At 35.8% G+C, this 16,817-nt stretch overlaps 1 protein-coding gene across 30 annotated transcripts in view; it reads right to left on the bottom strand.

The window, feature by feature from the left end:
• The window catches only part of ANK2 (ankyrin 2), a 281,636-nt gene that overhangs the window by 41,387 nt on the left and 223,432 nt on the right, over nt 1–16,817 (bottom strand). For 13 of the 30 annotated variants that reach the window (XM_072405742.1, XM_072405741.1, XM_072405735.1 and 10 more), the window contains 6 exons: nt 15,010–15,082; nt 8,808–8,952; nt 7,993–8,004; nt 6,211–6,313; nt 5,232–5,332; nt 3,443–3,478 (listed from right to left, as the gene is read on the bottom strand). In XM_072405742.1, coding sequence (XP_072261843.1) covers nt 3,443–3,478; nt 5,232–5,332; nt 6,211–6,313; nt 7,993–8,004; nt 8,808–8,952; nt 15,010–15,082 — 470 coding nt within the window. The remainder of the gene's footprint in view (nt 1–3,442; nt 3,479–5,231; nt 5,333–6,210; nt 6,314–7,992; nt 8,005–8,807; nt 8,953–15,009; nt 15,083–16,817) is intronic. The other 17 variants (XM_072405736.1, XM_072405734.1, XM_072405753.1 and 14 more) reach the window with 4 other exon arrangements.

The raw sequence follows: 16,817 nt of genomic DNA, 5'->3' as shown, positions 1-16,817 counted from the left end.
TCCTTGCAAACCTTCCAAACAAACCATATTTTTAAATAATTTTTTTTAAATTTTTTTTAATCATGCTGTAATGAATTTTAAAAATTAACATTCTAACCGAGACCTGCAAAGTCCGATATGTAGCTCGAGTTTTTTGCAATTTTTATGAACATTGCATAGCCATAACTTTAGGTGAGTTTGCTCCCTGTAGAATGATGAATGTCAAATTTGTTTGGAAATGTCCTTCCACAACGTCTGCTTTTATGATGACACATTTGCAAATTGTGCATTTGATTAGTAGCTAATGGGAGTGATTTACCCTCCTTATATATAAGAAAGTGATAGGTGTTTACCTAATTTTATAACGCTTCTTCATTTTACCCTAGAGTTGTATTTTTTACATTTTTCACCCATCAATTTGGTACCTATCCTTATTCCAGAGCATTGCTTGTTTCAATTCACATGAAAACCAAGACTTATTCTGTCACCCAGTGACCAGTTATAAAAAGATCAAATCAGTCACAATAGTTTATGATATATCTTCCAAGGAATAAATGGCTGAATAATGGCTGAACTGACAGTCCATAAATATATTGCTATATAAAAACACACCATCAATCTTTGTTAAATGACACAGTGTAATATTTGTGAGAGAAAGATTGAGAGGAAGACCTTTTTTAGCATTAAACAGGCAAACATTAGATCTTCAAAAAATGCCTTTACGTATAGGTAATAAACTTTAATAAAAACATAAAATACATTTTTTCTTTGAGGCCCTTAGAGAACTTTTCTGATTTTGGCAAGATGATACCATACACATTAAAAGCAAGGAAAACACCAGACTCCTAATCTGGAGCACTTGATTTTATTACATGGATTTTTATTTTATTTATTTTATGATATGAATACATCATGTCAGTTCAATGAAATGTGTAATTTGTTTAATATGTAAAATGTGTCACGTGTGGGTAGTGCTTGAATGAAGATCATAATATTTGTGTGTTCAAATATGCTAAAACACCAAATACTTTTCATAAGGTTTACCTTATATATGCATGTTATATTCACACATACACAACCAAGAAAGCATGCACCCAAAATGCATATAAAAGGTGCAGCAGACTGAGCATGCGCATTGCAATACAATAAAAATCAGTCACTATTAAAACATTTTAACATGAACATCAAGTTTGATACACAAATGAAAAAACCTAAATACAAAATTGATCTACACATTGAAAAAAATGTTAAAAAATGAGAAAGGCCTATTAAGAGGGCTAAACTAAAATTCAGGTCAGTCTTTCTGATATCATGCTATGTGTATCATTGTATGTCCAACTTGCTGACAACTGCAGCTCTAGACAGAATTTTGCAACATGATATAAATAACAGAAATAAATCATGTATCAATATATTCTATGATAAACATATCATGATGATGATTACATGCATCAATAAATAATGCATTGAATAGGGTGAAAGTAGAAGCTCATCGGCCTTAGATTCAAGTCTTTATGCCTTTGGTTGTTAACTAGATTACTGCATTAAATGTTGTGGGAATGACAGCTCTTAAAGTGAAGTTGTCTCACTCTAATTTATACAGGAGAAGAAAATGTCACATGACAGAGTAAAGCAAACCTTTCAGTGTGTGTGTGCTTCAATGTACCATTGAGTTAGGATAACAAAAATAATGCAATGGATTCTAGCAGAACCTTATTCAAGTTACAATGGCTTAATCTCCCACAAAACTTGTTTTTATCTGTGATGGACACCTATGGACACTCAAAGATATAAAGTAATCAAAATAAAAGACAAGCAAATCTACTGAAGTCAGTTTTCATCATACAACGTGTGTAATGAAAATCACAAATCAATCATAAAGGAAACTGTTCCAAGGTCTGCTATTGTCTTTATTTAAAATAAATGGTAGTGCCCTGGCTGTCACAGAGAGCCTTTTTTTTTATCAATACATGGAATCACTGACTTAAAGCAAGTATAAACATAAATACTTCTGACTTTTCTCTAGCTCACCTGATCTACATTCTTACTTTAAGTCTGTGACTGGGAAAGTATTAAAATCAGTAGGTCAATAATGATGAGAAATACATTTGCATACAGAAGTGACCATTTTAGAAGTTCTTTTCTTGTTCCTTATTACATGGAACAGACCAAGAACAAATATGGGATAAGTGAATCCAGCAAGAGTCTAAGCTTTTGATTACTGTACTTGTTCCAGATAGTGATTTAAAAAGTATTATTTTTCTAAGGAATTGTAAGCAATAGCAGCCAGAAGGTTTCTTTGAATTACAGAAGTTTATTGCAACTGAGATAAGCCATTAAAATGTCTTTCTTTTTACCTTCTGTAATTCATATCATATACAGGGGACACAAAATACAAATACATAGTCCAAGCTAAGGCAACATTGTATATAATGTACCAAAGAAATAGTTTCATGCTAAATGAAGATGGCTGCTATAGGTTTGTTTTCTGAATACCAATACACGTTCAGAAAACATTTTTTTTAAATGATCAGGGTGCTTTAGTGTTTCCAATAGACAATAAAAACCTATTTTAAGTTTAGTCATACTTTACTAAATCATTTTACATCTAAAACTGTAGCAGTGTTTAATTCTCAAGACTTTTTCCCTTGAGACCAAGAACATTATTTTTCAGATGTCTAATTCCTTCAGCTATATATTTTTAGTGTTTATACTCTATCCTAACAAAAATGTATTTATTTTAGGACAGATAGCCCTTTCCAAATGTTTTTTATTTAATTTAGAAAAATGTATAAAATATGAATTTTTCTGCATTTTTAAAACAAAACTTTTACACATTGTGAATATGACATATCACTAACTGGGCTCTGCTGTCTGGCAGGGCTGTATAATCTCAAGAACAAAAATACAAATTCTTTGGCAGGTAAATATTTTCCTATGTCTGTTCTGTTATTAGCTGTTTTTCTGGAGTTCTGCTTTTAAACAGTACTAAACATTATGTTTTTCTAACTTTTCTAACACCTTAACATTTTGTGTCTATAAAACGTTTATCTGCAAGTTGCTATCTAAGTAAAGGAAGATAAATAATACTACTTAGGACAACCAACTTGCATACAAGAAAAATATCACTAATAAGCACAGGAAAGATTAAACCTTTATTATCTCTAGATATTGTTCAATTGGGTATTGCCTCACTAGCATTTGTGGTGGATATTGCAGTCTTGCACATGAATTCACATTATTCAGATTAATGATAGCAAACTTTTAAAACATTTCTTGCAAGGTGTATTCGAACGTATACTTCCACATGTACTGTGTAACTATTTGTTTAATCCTTTGTTGTTTATTCTTATGTTTTAGTTGATTAGTTAGGGTTAGCACACTAAAGCATCCTGATTTGAGTTACTTGAAAAAAAATATGAAAGCAAAGCAATCACATATTGAACACAAAGTATAAGATCACCTGCTGTGGTCTCTCTCAAGACAAGGAGATATGTGGCTGCAACAGAACAGATTATTTAACAATGAGAAAGTACAGAAAAAGGCAAGAGAAAGAAATGAAGAAATCCTTAATAAATCTAGCTATGACTATATGGGAGAATATTTGCATGATGCCATGTTATTAAAGTACTATGGAGAATATTGCCCCCATAATATAGTATATATATTTATATATATATATATATATATATATATAGTGTGTGTGTGTGTGTGTCCGTCTTGGATATTTAATTATCTTGATTTATCTGTATTATGAAATCCCCTTTCCTCCAATGTGTTACTAAATATTTAACCAGCACAATAAACGTACATTATGACTAATAATTCAATTTCATTATAAATGTGTTGTGAACTGGATGGAGACTCTGAGCATATACTAAGATAAATTTATGGACAAAAAGCAGTGGATGTAGTAACAACTAGTCCCAAACCCCTGGTGATCCAGTAATGCTGTTGATATTTCTTGAATGAACACTGGGGAATGTCTGAGAACTAGATCTATAGACATTATTTATTATTGTTTATGCTGTATTATTAGAACTATTTCTATTGTGGCATGTTATAATGTATATATATAATGTTACTTACAGTATAAAATAGGAAGGTGGCTTGATTTACCAAAATAGAACATCATTTTATACAGTTTTCATTTATTTAAACCACTTGTTGACAACATTGTAATTGTTATCACCTTGATTATCATGATACCAATGAGGTGACTCAATAAATGGTTTCATTTCTCTGCAGAACAGATTGAAAACACCCATGTCTCCTTAACCTAAAACGTTTACTTCTAGAGAAGACTCTGTCACAACTGATCAGAACATTAAGGCAACATTCAGATCTTTGCTTTGCAGTAATGTGCAAACCACAGTTTGGTGAGCTGTGCTGCTTCATTTTAAATGGCACCTCACCATATATTCCAAATGCACCACAATGGACATTCCCTGTTGTGGTGGGTTAACTCAGATAAAATATGTTTGTGAAGTAAAGTACACAGAAAACATGTAATGTGCAAAAAAATCACATGTTTTTACACTTACAAACTTAGTTTTTTTCATTTTACTAAAAATGTTAAAAAGTATTTCTGTAATAAAACCAAGAATACATTTTGTACAGTCCTGACAAAAACTGCCATGGCCATAATCTGCTCCGCTCCACTCACATTTGCAGGCTTATTTAATGCAGAAGGACGATCTGACAGCTAAACTGTTGTTATTTAAAAGCCATATAGTCTCACCATGAAAATATGAAGTGTGCTTATTTGGCATAGATAAGTTCAATTTAATCTTTGCACTAATTAAATAGGTGGGTTGAGATAACCATGCCAATGTGAAATAAGATTTACAGATTTCTAGGCCATAAAATGGGAAGTGTAAGCACACATGAAAGAGAGATTTCACCTAAACCAAAAGTTTAAAATGGTATATTATTTTTCCATACGATATATTAGTATATCAACATGCATACATCACAAAGTGTCACTAACAAACGCCCACACACTGGATGAGCCAAGCTGATAGCATTAACCACAACTACATTAAAATGGTATATTAGTGTTTTATTGTGTTGGCACCAGATGGCAACATTTTGTAATCTCTTCCTCCACTATAAAGATTTCCCACACTTCAACAGGTGCACAAGCAATCCAGGGTATGTTTTTTTTTATCAGTCAGTAGTAACACAGTTCCCACTTAAAATGCTCAGAGATATCCCTTAAAACTAAGCACATTTCATACTCTGTTACTCACCCAGAATGGACTGGACTAGAAGAAAGTGCAATGTTGTCTAAGTTATCGTTACCCCAGCTTAGACGATAAGTGTTCTGCTCTGCTTTTGTCAAGTATGAGACCTAAAATAAAAGATAAAATGCACAATTACAACACACTTACTTGTGTAGACTTTGCCCCCTAATAAGATGACAATTTTTTTCATTTCTTTTCTTGATTGGACAATAAATTTACACCTATTGTTTAAAGAAAGGAAGAATATCTCACAAATAACCCACAAGAGTTTCTAATGACAAGATCGTTTGGACTTGCTATGGGCTGTATAAAGTCCAAGTATCGTTTTCCTTTTATTCTTCTGGCCGCTGGTGTTGATATGATTGGTCTGTATGAAAACTGGGGGTGTGGTATCTGTTTTCACATTGTTTAGGCTCTATCAGATGTATATATTGTTTGCTGTTGTCAATTTTATTCCCTTTGTTTTTTCTATGAATAAATAAAAAATGTTACAAAAAAGGTTTCAGTTTCAGCTATTCACCTCTCTGACTGTCCTGCCCACTTAGTTCTCAATTGGTTGGCTGAGTTTCCTAAGATGTACTCAACGCAAGAATTTATTGCACAGAATAGTATTTTCTCTACAACATGATGTAAGTAGCCACCATTTTTGGCTGATTTGAGCAACATAGTTCAGCAGAACACGGAAAAATCTTTATATTTAAATATTATATATATATATATATATATATATATATATATATATATATATTTATTTATATTTATTTTGTTTTTTATTTTTTTGTGGAAAAATGGTAAGTAGGGCATTAATATTTCTAATAAAATAAGCTACAGGAAACTCCACGCCCATTTTTATGTCATTCACCTAATACAGGTTGATAAGATAGAACAAGTCTGTATAAATGTGACAGTCATCAAAAACAATACAACAATGAAATCATAGCATGTACTGAAAGGCCAAAGGTTTGAGAATGATTGAAATACCCACCTGATCATGGGGTATGATAACCGTATCATCTATCATGGCACTGCCTCTGAGGTATGAGGAATGGCTCATCGTGTGGGACCTGTCTGAACTGAAGGATCGTAGGCTGGTCGGTTCACACATATACACATCAGCAGCAGAGTTGGGTTTGGTAAGGTGGGATGGAAGGACAAGCCAGAGAATGAAACCATTAGCTATTAGCATCCATGCAGCTTCCAGGGGAGACTATGAAGCCTCAAAAAGACCACATTCAAATGTGTTTAATAAAGTAAACATAAAAAGTTTGAAGGTAAAATAAATATAGTATCAGAAACCAGGATATAGAGTGTGGTCTTAGACAATAACATTCTTTAATACAATTGCCTTTGGATAAATTTGCACATTACAAAGAGTAACATTAAGTGTAACTGCATGTATAATGAAATTTCCCCTGGAGAATACAAACTGCAATGACACTGAACCAGCTTCATGCTGTTTTTTTCATGATGCTGATGCCACAGACACATAGAAAGCATATAAAGCATTACACAAAAGCCAGGTGCTGCATTTAACAACAACTACATAAATAGACAACATTATGAATGTCACAAGAAACGTGTTCGAAACAACATTCTACTAAAAGCCACAGCTATAAAAAAAATGGAACCTTACACAACACTATGATGGAATAACGTAATAAAAACTGAAAGCATGTATGTTTTATATATAAACCTAACAGTGTCCTAGTCCTTTCTAATACTATGAACAGCAAGTAATTGTAATTGTAATTGTAATGTAATTTATTACAGTGATACATTTATCCTTTTTATTGTACAGCGCTGTGTAATATGTTCACGCTATATAAATCAGTGAATTTTTGTGTTTTTCAAAAAAGGTGTTAAAAGTGAACATAAATTCACAGACCAAACAAAAACATTAATTATCTCCTTACTAAATAAATTACCTTTGATACTTGTATGTGCATATATATATATATATATATATNNNNATATATATATATATATATATATATATATATATATATATATATGCTGGGTGATCCAGCAATCCTGGAATGGATCTGGTCCAGTATTCAAAACATTTGCAAGCAAATTACCTTGAAGAAATCCATTCCAGGTTTACTGGATCACGAGAGACAGAGCAAGAGAGAGAGAGAGAGAGAGAGAGAGAGAGGGAGGGGAGAGGAGAGAGAGGGGAGAGAGGAGAGAGAGACAACTACAAGGTTTAAGGGATAAAATAAAGATTTCAGCACAATAGGACAATGCAGAGACTAAAACTATGGCATAAATAACTGTCCAAAACAATTTTAATAAATACAGAAGGTCTATTTTTGTTTGCACAAGTTTAACCGCATGTAATGAGAAAGTTCTCTATGACCTTTATTGTGATAAAGGTTCAGAGTTCACATCTGGACAGGACTAGTAGACAGTAGTATTAATTTACTAAAGGACTATATAATTTATATGAATTCGTTAGAAAATCATAAGCATCCTAAGTGTGTCATGTGTAAAAATAACATAATCCACATCAGTATATTCCTTAATAGCAATCTGAAATGTGACTGTACATTTGTTTTCTACAATACTAATGTAGTGGCAATCTACCTAATATTTTTAACCGCCACAAAAAAAAAAAAAAATGCTTAGTTGCAGCAAAGTGATTTAATGTTAACATACAACATAAGGTAGTGCCGCAAATGTCACAAATAGCAATTTTATGAAAGAACATGTATGCTGGGAGGGGTAAATCTAGGGAACACAATCATTTCATGCATATCATACCTACCTAGGCATAGTACTGTGTAAATAAATCCATAAAAATGAAAGGGAGAAAAACAAAAGAAAGAAATAAGTGATAAATGAACTGTTAGGAAATGAAGGGTAACTGTTGTATTAGGTAGATAAAAAAGGTAGAGCACAGATTGTTAAAATAAATAAATAAATAGAGTAAAGTGACCCACTCAAATTGAAATGAATGTGCTGGTGATGTTAGTGAAGAAGGTTGCCCTCACTATTTCTCATTGTTAAACATTCTTTCTATTCTGTGGAGTATAAATATAAATATTCTGTGGAGTAAAACAGACAATACTAATGGTGTGTACAAACATAGGAAAATGATTCACATTTTAAACTACCAACTGTATAAACCTTGTTTTTCTGTGGGAGCTTTTTATAATAAAGGTCCGGATACAAAATCTAGATTTGAACAGCAATGTAAAACCTGCATAAACAAAGACCTATTAATACAAATTCTTATAGTTCTTTCTAATGTGAATTAGCCCATATCACTAAATAAGTCATTCCTGAGTGCATTACAGTGTCTTTGTGGGGTTTAGTGATGGAGGAACCCAAAACAATGATTGTTTACATGTACAAATACTGTGTATTTGTAAAATGTGAAACTTAAAATGAGTAACAGTGTACATCCCAATAAAAAAAATAAAAACCATTGAGGTTGCTGCAAAGTACCCATTAGTTTTCACACCTTTTTCTGTGAATGTAAAGATTCAAAAAGGAATTGCAGTCATCCTAGGTCTATGCTCATTAAACAGAAAAAATCTTATATTGCAATTATTAAATACTGTGATAATTTCTTCATACCTTTCTGAGCGTCCACCCTCCAAGCTGTATCTCAGATAGGTCATACCATCCAAATAATGGTTGCTTGGTAGAGAGTCATCTCCCAGTTCTTTTAGGTCTTCAGGTCGCAGGTACTCACAACCATCTCCAGTCATTGTATCATCTCCTTGTAAAAAACAAATAAAACTCAAAAAAAAAAAATATTTGCTCTTACCATATGTTACACCAACAACACATATCACATACATCAGGAAATGGCCAACATATCATATTACTCCAGAGTTGCATTATACATAACTATAAAAAAAAAGCTCATAACTGTAATCATGTTTTCTATTGTATTGCTAAAGTGATTGAATTTGTACCTAAAAAATCAAAAACAAAATTGTTTACTGTGCCCTTTTTTTACTTCTACTACTCCTCCTGCAGCAGCTCCCCTGCCAATGAATACAGGTGTACCTGTTAAAATGGCAGCTAGACTTGCTGTGTATCACATAGTAGGAGTGCATGTACAAGTGCTGCCATTCCTGTGCAAAATACCATTTGCAGACAATCTGCAAGTGTCACTTAGATAGTACAATGCAAGGATCTCTCATGAGAAGATAGGGTCACACTATGTGCTGTGGTAAACTATTGTGTAATGCAGTGCAGGTAATTTGCAGACCAGGTGCCTTTTAGTGGTGTATTAGGGTGCCAGTAAGAATGCCTACAATCATATATGGTTAAATTAGTACTTTGCTATTAATCAAATGTCGTAAGATCTTTCTTTCCAGCAGTTTGTTCCAGGAAGGCAAAAAGGGCAAAATTGAGAATTGGAGGAATAGGTACCGGGCCTGATTAATCAAGCTTGCTTAGTAAATACTGTATGCTAAAAAGTAACATATAGTCAAACTTGTTTTTTAAACAGCTTTAGCTTTTTATATGGTAGTGGTAAAGCTGCTACTGATCTTTCCTACCCCTAAATGTACCAGCCTGTACTATCACAGGCTGGTGGTCTGTTTATACCCCCTAATGCCAGCCAACACACTTTCTGCCACCTGTAGTGTGCTTCATAAATGTTTCCACAAAGATGTATACTTTCCTTAGCACCAGTGCTATCAACAGGTGCTGGGTATCCAGCACCCCAGTGATATGGGGGGAGTGGTGATATGTAATAAGAATCTATAGGCCATTGAGGTATATTTACAGTCAATATATATTATATTTAACCAAAACGTGTGTTTTCCTCTTGGACAGAGTTTTAAAACTGAAGGTTACTTTAAAATTATTCTACCCACACAAAAATATCTCCTTCCCTCAGACTAGAGATTATGGAACATGTTTTTCATACTGGATGTATGAATGTGTATGCAGAAGAATAAACATCATTATTATAAGTATCATTGTACTCTTTGGAAATAAATAATAAATGCAGGGTCAGCCCATTTACAGACTAATAGTTTAAAGGACAATCTATGCCATCTCATCTTTGATTAATTAAATATCAGTAATAAAATTTATGGAGCAATGAAAGAGGTTATTACACTTCAGAATCCTAAGCTTATTACTGCATGCTCTTCACAAGTAGTCTTTTATAAGCAACACTACACACATTGGTTTTGTTAGAAATTCATTTGCTGTTTAACTCAAATAGGCATGCTATATAGAAAATGCATTATTAGAAAAATATCTATGTTTTTGTCACATTCACTACAAAACACAGCAATATTCACAACATTCCCCAATACTCTGCAGACACCAATACCTTGCTCACCAAGAAGTTCTTCATCAGACAAGAGCTCATCGGCAAACAATTTAAGAACTGCAGAGGACATTTCAATTTGTAAAAGAAGTAAAGGAGATTGATTGAGCTAATAGAAAACCCTGCAGGGTGTCTCACAAAATACTACTGAGTTTATTAGAAAGTTGCTGAGGAAATGTAAATTCAGAAAAAAATGTGTAAAAGTGGAAAATAAACTAGTTCCTAGAAATGGGACACAAGAGTTTCTTTCCAAGTTTTTTATACTTAGAATTTTACAAATAAATTGAACTATCAACATAATGATAAAGCTGCCATTATTTTAGGGTCAGTGTGTTGCATAATAACAAGGGATAATTTCCTGAAAAACTGTGGACTATTACATTTTTGTCATTTTATAGGAAATGTTAGGATTTACCAGAGTGTGGCACACGCCATATTGGTAAAGCTGACCTATAGTCCATAATCTAGGGGCAGTAAACAAAGCTTTGGTGCTAGGTTTTATTTGTAATAAAAAGCAATTGTTCTAAAAGTGAAACGGTTTACAGAAGTTTTGTGTTAGCTCTGAGATTGGTTGTGTACAAAAAACTCAAAATACTATATATTTCTGCAATACATTTAGGGTTCTTACAGGCTAATAACTTAACCAATACCAAACATTCTCTGCCAAGCAATTCATCCACAAATTAAAAGCATACACTTTCTACTTTCTGGTGACATCTCACCCAATCTTGGTCCCCCACACAAGCCTCTCTCTTCTATACACTACTAGCAAAACACTCCCTTCTCCTAACCTCATCCCTAATTACCCTACCCATAAGTTCTTACCCCCTCTCTCTGTCAGTCTATGGAATGCCAGATCAGTTGGCAATAAACTAACTTCAATACACAACCTTCTCCTTTCTAAATCTCTGAACTTCCTGGCTCTCACTGAAACTTGGCTTTCCTCCTCTGACTCTGCCGCTGCTCTCTCCTATGGAGGCCTGCACTTCACACATACTCCTGGACCTGGCAACAAAGTAGGGGGTGGTGTGTGTCTCATTCTCTCACCTATCTGTACATACAGAGTCCTTCCTACCCTGCCCTCTCTCATTCATTTTCACCTCTTTTGAAGTCCACTCTGTCCGTCTCTTCAGCCCCTAACCCCTCATTGTTGCTGTTGTCTACCCCCCCCTGGCCCAGTATCACAATAACTTTGCCTCTTGGCTCCCACACATTCTTTCCCATGATCTGCCCACCCTCATCCTTGGTGACTTTAATGTTGAAGTGGATGAGCCCATCCATCCTTCCTCAGCCAAACTGCTCTCCATTACCTCCTCATATGGACTCACACAGAACATCAATGACCCCACACACATAGCCGGACACACTTTAGACCTGGTATTTTCAAAACTCTGCAACCTCACCCTCCTTGACAACTTACCATTACCCCTTTCTAATCACAACCTTATCACCTTCAACCTATCTAAATCTTGCCCCCCTCTGCCACACCCAGACCTGGTCAATGGCAGAGAGATATCTGTAACCCTGACCACAACCTATTCTCAAACTGCCTTGCCTCCCTAACCCCGACTTTTTCTAAAATCTTCTCCCCAGATGAAGCTGCCACCCAGTTAAACCACTCTCTTTCCATGGCTCTGGATAAAGTTGCCCCTGCCCGCTACCCCCGCCCTGCCACAACAATAACACCAAACAGCTACAAAAGACTGTTCGTGCAGCTGAGCGCAAGTGGAGAAAATCTGGCCTCAGCGCTGACTTCACGGACTACAAAGTCAAGCTACAAAGCTTTAACACTGAGCTCACTGTCACCAAGCAAAATTATTTCTCCGCTATCATTTTGTCTCAAGCTCCCAACCCATCCAATCTCTTCTCAACAATTGACTCCCTCCTAAACCCCACACCTGCTCCCCCTCATAACAACCTTCTCTGCCCAAGACATAGCCACCTACTTTAAAGATAAAAGTGACAAAATCAGACATGATGTCTCTGCTCACCGAGCCACTCCAACCATACCCACCACTTCCACCTGTAAATCATCACTGGCGTCCCTCAGCTCTGTTACTGTGGACAAAGTCTCCTCTCTTCATCTCCATTTACTACCTGTCCACTTGACCCTATTCCCTCTGATCTACTCCGTGCCCATTCCTCCACCCCACCCTAACCGAACTATTCAACCTCTCTCTTTCTACTGGTAAATACCCCTCCGCTTTCAAACATGCCATAATTCTCCCTATCCTAATGAAACCCTCACTGGACCCCTTCCCTACACTCTAACTATCGTCCTATCTCCCTTCTCCCACATGTCTCCAAACTTCTTGAATGCCTTGTCTACAAAAGACTCACCGATTACCTGAGTACCAACTCCCTCTTTGACCCTCTCCAGTCTGGCTTTCGAGCTGCCCATTCCACTGAACATCCCTTACAAAAGTGGCCAAAGACCTCATCAGAGCTAAGTCTCAAGGCAACTTTTCCCTCCTCCTCCTCTTTGATCTTTCCTCTGCTTTTGTCACTGTTGATCACTCCCTTCTAATACAAATCATGCGCTCCACTGGTATCAGTGACACTGCTCTCTCTTGGTTTGCTCTCTATCTGTCTGACCGCTCCTTTCAAGTTTCTTTCAATGGTAACTCCTCCACTCCCACTCTCCTACCTGTTGGTGTTCCCCAAGGGTCAGTCCTTGGACCGGTTCTCTTTTCTCTGTACACCTCTTCTCTCGGTAGTCTCATATCCTCCTTGGGCTTACAGTACCATCTGTATGCTGATGACACTCAAATCTATCTGTCCACCCCTAACTTGTCTCCCTTAGTCCTGGATAAGGTCTTATTCTGCCTGTTGGCCATCTCATCATGGATGTTTGACCCATTTCTGAAGCTCAAACTGAATAAAACAGAACTCATCATCATCCACCTCTCAAATTCCAAATCTCCCCATATGACATATTTATATATTATATTATATTGAACAGTTCCAGGTCCTGTCATTTTTACCTACGCAACATCTCAAAAATTCGCCCCTACCTGTCCCCAGAGACCACCAAACTCCTTTTACACGCTGTTATCTCTCATATGGACTGCTGGAACATCCTCCTCTCTGGTATTCCACTAACCTGACTCTCTCCTCCAATGTATTATGAATGCTGCAGCCAGACTCATCCTTCCTTCCCACCACTCCTCTTCTGCTGCATCTCTTTGCAGCTCTCTACACTGGCTTCCATTTCACCTTAGAATCAAATTCAAGCTCCTGTGCTTTGCCTTCAAATCCCTACACAGGTATTGTCCCACTTACATTTCTGACCTGGTAAAAAAAAATACTCCCCAAGCCGCTCTCTCCACTCCTCCAAAGACCTACTACTGAGTTATTCCTCACTCATAACCTCATCACACGCACAGCTACAAGACTTTTTTAGAACTGCCCCAATTCTCTGGAAAGGTCTTCCCCGTCCTATTCGGCTTGCTCCTACTTTCTGCTCTTTTAAAAGAGCATTCAAAACCCATTTTTTCAAACATGCCTACCCATGTTCTTCTGTCTTTTGAAACTATCACCACTTCCCACCACTACATATCGCCCATCTTTTTGTGTGTAAATTCCCCCACCTACTAGATTGTAAGCTCTTGGGGGCAACGTCCTGTCCTTCAGTGTCACTGTCTGTATACGTTTATCATTTGCAACCCCTGTTTAATGTACAGCGCAGCGTATGTTGGTCCTATATAAATCCTGTTTAATATTATTAAAAAGTATGAAGCTGTTCAAAGGCTTCAACATCTCTCTCTAAGTTCTCTTTTTGCTGCTTCTTTTACCATTTACAGACACAGTTGCATTTGGTATCATCCACATACCCAAAGTTTTCCTGGAATTATTTTTTTTAATTATTGTACCAACTACCAGCACTTACTAACCCAAATCAAATGTCAGCCAAGAGCAGCTTATACTTATCCTCAATATAGCAGGATACTGCCTAAGTTATAGGTGTATGTTTTACTTTAATATTTAAAGCGTACCTAAACTCCATGCATAAAAGGGTAGACAACACTTTTATTTAAAGTAAAAATGTTGTTTGTTTTTTTTCCCCTCAAAGGGGTCCTGTCATGAGAGAATTGGGCTGGCTGCTTTTTCTAAAATCAATAAGATAGCTAATTGCATGGCTATTAAATTGATTATTTGACTGTAATGCTGTTTATTACCCAGAGCAATAATATAAGTAAAGATACTCTTCCACACACATTTAGCAAGTTTGTTTGAGCTCTGTGACATCTAACATTTTTAGCAGTAGAGCAGAGAGGCATCCCTAATTATATTATTTCAACAATAAATTCTGCATACAAAACATTTGAGGATACCATAAACATAAAATATGTTAGGGATCTTCTGATAATAGCTTCATATTAATTATTGCTAGCTAATGCTAGAATGCAAGCCAAGACCTTTGAGGGACATTTAGAATCCAACAGCATTAGACAAAAAATTGAAAATACTTTTAAAACTCACCTTCCTCATCGGAGACATCCAGCACTTCAGTCATTGTCTCTGGAACATTTAGCTTGTGTTTCTCCGTCACAGTCTGCACAAAACAAAGCCAACATCAGCATATGCCAATAGCAGTTCTGTATGCCATAATGTAATTCTACAGCATCCTGTAATAAAGTGAATCATCTCATAATGCATTATACAGAATGAACAGAAGGAAACCGTTCAAGCAGTGATCATAGAAGTTTGTCCTTTCATGGACTAATCATAATTTTTTGTGTGTGTGAAATGCTTAACTTTTCCACTTATTCAAAGTAATACATTTGTAGAATTTGTTAGATATCAAAGTAAACCTGTGGAAAGGTCAACAGGCTTGGTCTTCTTTTGTCCCTTTTGTATGACTACAAGTGTCCTGTTATGTTCTCAGTAATGGGTGGGATATGAATACTAAAAAAAAACACAAGAAAACACTCCAAGGGGTGGGGTCCTGATGCCCCCACTCACAGGAAATGGGTTACATGATTTTAGGCATCAAGGGAAAAATACCTTCTAGAGAAGTACTATCTGCTTATAACACATTCTACCAAGCAAACAAATAATACCAGTGTCCAAGCTAACAATTTTAATTTTTTACACATTCCAAACAAAGTGAGCTCTCAAACAGCCCTAAATGAAGCCTAAAGCAAACTTGAGAGTAAGTTAATCTCAATATTTACGGCAAAAGCACCTCTCTTTCTCAAAGCATACGTTTTGTGTTGACAATACATATTTGCTGGAAGGCTGCTAAATCATTGAGGGATGGGGCTAGCTCAGAGAATAAATTGAAGTATTTATTTGATGCGTCTGTTGGGAAATTTGCAGAGGGAATACTTCCGGATAACAAAGCGTTTTCCACCACGCGTGTGACACCGACATAAGAAGACCGGCGGCAGGGCGGAAAGAGGTGAGTATTTGGGCTCCCTGTTGCGGTGGGTGGACATCTTAATGTGAAGGCTTGCCTTGGAAGACCTGGTAAGCTTCTCGTAGACTCGGGAAACTCTCTTGGTGTATGTCTGGCTGCACTACTTACACACTAAATACCTCCACGGGTTTCTATTATTTAGTGGTTCAACGAGAAAACACTACATATGTTTGGTCAGCAGTTCCAAACAACAAGGTCATATTGGGAGATCAGGACCCCTCAAAACAAGTAAGTTTTAAGAACATAGCTAAATATGGCCCCTTTTCCTCCTAAACTAATTTACATATTTGACGCCATTTGCCCATGATTAGTTACAATTTAAAAAAAAAAAAAAATTCTAGTTATGATTTGGTGTCTGCACTGAATTGAGAGGCATTTGTCTTCCCAATCTAGAGGTGAGTGCCCTTTACCCTATGTTTGCACTGGGTGGTAAACTATTTATTTAATCACTTAATGACTATACTATGGGATTGATTATACTATATTATATTCTTTTGGGGGCCATAACGAAATATAAAAGCAATCTTTATATGATATGAATACTAGGTTTTATGTGAGGAGAAAGATGGTAATTGTTTGAATAATCAGGGCAGATTATGTGCATATTCGAAGCTGTAAGCAGCTCCTACCCTAAACCATAATCGAAGTGAAAAACAACTTAAATCAGGATGTTCAAAGATTTTTGAACTAGCTTAAGACACAAATTGATAATTAATAAGAATTAATCAGGTTCATTATTATTATTGATAACTTAAACTGGGAACCTTTACTATAAAATAGGAGCATGGGAAAGTCAAGCGGTTTATATTAATTATGCACTATACTATTTGATTTTTTAATTCCTTCCTAATTCAGAGACTGAAGCAAC

Source organism: Pyxicephalus adspersus, chromosome 3 (assembly GCF_032062135.1).
Source record: "Pyxicephalus adspersus chromosome 3, UCB_Pads_2.0, whole genome shotgun sequence".
NCBI lineage: Eukaryota > Metazoa > Chordata > Amphibia > Anura > Pyxicephalidae > Pyxicephalus > Pyxicephalus adspersus.
The sequence above is the reverse complement of the archived record's forward strand: the minus strand, read 5'-3'. Positions and strand labels throughout refer to the sequence as shown.